Consider the following 3,056-nt stretch of genomic DNA (forward strand, 5'->3'; position numbering starts at 1 on the left):
TCGATCGGTATACTTTAAGGTGGGTATTGGACCAATATTTTTGTATGTTACAAACATCAGCACAAACGTATAATACCCTCCCCACTATGGTGGTGTAGGGTATAAAAACAAAATAAAGAAACAAACAAAAATAAAACAGTTACTTTCTCTGTTTTTTTTTCCTTTTTTTTGTGAACATGATATCAAATGTCTATTTTTAGCCAAACAGAAAATAAAATAGTTTTTGTGTGTGAAAACTATTATTTGACGCACAATAAAACAACAAAGCAGTGGTGTAGTAAGAGTAGCATTCAACTGGTTGACGGAAGGTATTGAGTTCAACCACAGTCTGTGACGACTTTTTATTTTTTCATAAATATTCTATAAATAACTCTACTAAAAAACAACTTATTTCCAACCTAATAATATTGACTTACTTTTGGAACATCTCAAACAAAAATAAGTAATTTTTCTAGTAGAATTGTAAGTACTTTACCCGATGAGTTCTGGTGATTTTTCTAGTGAATTTGTAAGCAAATATTTTGCTGGGCAGTAGATGTACAAATTGCATTCCACATAAATATTACCAAAATTCAAAACAGGACGATATGTATATTAATATAATAAATTTAAAACTAGAGATAAAAGAAGTTCTTTTTTTAATTTTATTTTTGGATTAAAAGCAAATAGCTTTTAGTTTTTTTGCAAAAAAATAGCCAAAACGAAAAAATAATTCACATGTACACATGCAAAATAAAAATAACCAATTTTGGTTAATAATAACCAAAGTGGCAACACTGGCAACAATATACGTTTGGCAAATCTAATAATGCAGTCTATATACACACATACATAAAATAAGTAATGTTTAACTGACATTGTTACAGAACAAAATGAAACAAGAATAGAAAAAAAAGAACAAAACGAAACAAGATTTGAGAAGCAAAGAAAAAAGAAGGTAACAACATCTTCAGTTTTGTTTGATCTATGCGACAGTAAAGAAGTCAAGTGTTTTGTAAGAATTAATGTGTTATATTATTTATATAAAGTGATTATTTATATTGAATTGGTGTTGAAACAATATTTAAAATAAAAAAAATGGTAAATTGTATTAATTGTTTTTTGTGTGATAAATTGTTTATTTGCTCAAATAAGTTTTTTAAGCATTTAAACTTTTGCCGTTCTGTGGGTGACCAAGAAATCTATCAATGCAGATTTTCTAAATGTTTTCAAATTTTTTCTTTAAATCATCTTTTAAAAAACATGTTTTTAAACATTTTCAAAATAGTGTAGCTTCATGCTCCAAGTCAAATGCTAATGATACTACAGATGTAAGTGAGAATGGAAAACAACATGAAAATCTTCCAAGTGGACCAAGTTTAGAAAATATTGATTCTGATTGTGTTGCAGAGAGTAGTGTTTCATATAGTGAACAATATAATGTTTTGTGTAATTTTGCTAGTATTGAATTTCAAATTTGTTCAATATTTCCAACGGAAGAATTGGTACATTAATTGTTTATTTTCTTACAAATATCAAAACATCTAATATATTTATTTTATTGGCATTACTACACTACAGGCAAGCGGGGAAAGCTGTACAATAAAATACACAACATCAAACGATATAACAAAATATTGAAAGTGTCGAGGATCGATCTGGCAGCGACTTGATCGACCTCGACTAAGCCGCATCGGCCACTTATTCAGCTGCGGTGTAAGTACGTCCCAAGCCATACTTTCGCGACTAAGGAGGACGAAGAAGTCAGTCTTCGACTTTATCCGAGAGCCAGCGGCCATAAAAACTTAAATAACAAAAAAAAACCAAACATTTAAATAAAACAATTTAAACAAAACAACAAATGTTTACTAAAAAAATAACAAACAAACTTCTGCACTAACAAAGAAAACATTGAAACGAAATTAAAAAAAAAAATAAAAAACAAGTGAAGGGTATAAAAAAGAACAGTGGTTCCCACACACACATATAAATATATACATATATATTTACAAAAAAAAAATAAAAATACAAGAATTATACAATTAACTAAACAAATAAATACTGAAATACAACACGAACAAACACCTTTTTTATATTTATTTTCCTGGTCTCCACAGCAATTGAAAGAGAAGTAAGTATATTTCAGGTTCCTTGAAATTAGTACAAATCGAAATAAATCTATTTCATTTGTTACATCTTTTGTAACAAATCTACAATTTTGTTTGAGTTATCCAAACAAAACAACAAATTCCCAATTGTTCCAATTGGAAAATTGTTTATGGTCCTTTTGAAACCGTCAAAGTACCGGCAAAATAAAAATTTTTAACTTCATTAAAATAAAAAATAAATTTTCAATTTATTCCCTTTATTTTGCAAATCGTTTATTACAACAAAGATTTATTTCGATTTCACATTATTTTGTTCTTAAAATATTGTGTGTAGATTAGTACATTTGGTGGTGGTTTTTTCTTTTATTTACTTGCATTATTCTCATTAAAATTCTCTTGATATAATTTACATACAATAGTACTCAACTATATCAAGAAGAATAAAATAAAAGAAAATAAGAGAAAATTATTTATCAGTTCAAGGTTCGTTTTGATACATATTGAAATTGTAGATTTTATTGGAATTCCTTAATTGATATTTGATTATATAGTGTCTGCTGTCAGTCACTTTGGAAATATTTTACTACAGGTACCCTACATACAGTGTTTAATACTTTCCGTACATAGTTCGTTTTGTACTTTTCTACTGTCATATAGTAATTTTCATTACATTTTTATTTTTTGTTCACTAAAAAGTCACATTCCTTTGTTTATTGTAAAATAAAATAAGTACAATGGGTTCTTAAATATGTACTAGATTCATTCACGAATCAGAAAATTTAATGAGTGTTTAATGGCAGTGGTCCTTCGCATCCTCAGCATTTGATCCATCTAGTTACCATCCACTAAACATGACTTATAAAGCGCCAGATATGGGTGTCAACGTTCCACCATGCGATGCACCTGACTTTCATGGTTCCTATGAAGAGTGGCCTTCATTTAGAGACATGTTCAGTGCTGTTTACATAA

General features: G+C 28.4%; 1 protein-coding gene across 2 annotated transcripts; it reads left to right on the plus strand.

The window, feature by feature from the left end:
• Nucleotides 1-670: 670 nt before the first annotated feature.
• LOC124421136 lies at nt 671-2,487 on the plus strand. Of its 2 annotated transcripts, XR_006941524.1 has the most exons (3): nt 671-1,080; nt 1,268-1,484; nt 1,561-2,487. XR_006941524.1 is itself a non-coding variant. In XM_046955963.1 (2 exons), the coding sequence occupies exons 1-2, from the start codon at nt 1,203-1,205 to the stop codon at nt 1,618-1,620; spliced, it is 342 nt and encodes a 113-aa protein (XP_046811919.1). In that variant the 5' UTR covers nt 1,114-1,202; the 3' UTR covers nt 1,621-2,487. The 2 variants fall into 2 exon arrangements, 1 of the variants encoding a protein (XP_046811919.1); XM_046955963.1 differs by lacking the exon at nt 671-1,080 and having other exon boundaries at nt 1,114-1,484.
• The last annotated feature ends 569 nt before the right edge of the window (nt 2,488-3,056 follow it).

The sequence above is a fragment of the Lucilia cuprina genome, unplaced genomic scaffold (assembly GCF_022045245.1).
Source record: "Lucilia cuprina isolate Lc7/37 unplaced genomic scaffold, ASM2204524v1 Scaffold_2553, whole genome shotgun sequence".
In the NCBI taxonomy this organism is placed as follows: domain Eukaryota; kingdom Metazoa; phylum Arthropoda; class Insecta; order Diptera; family Calliphoridae; genus Lucilia; species Lucilia cuprina.

Excerpts from the sequence above, each read along its gene's own strand:
- LOC124421136 (XM_046955963.1), top strand. The coding sequence starts at position 1,203 with ATGTTTTCAAATTTTTTCTTTAAATCATCTTTTAAAAAACATGTTTTT. Across the intron at positions 1,485-1,560 it reads TATTTCCAACGGAAGAATTG|GCAAGCGGGGAAAGCTGTAC; the intron begins GTACATTAATTG and ends ACTACACTACAG.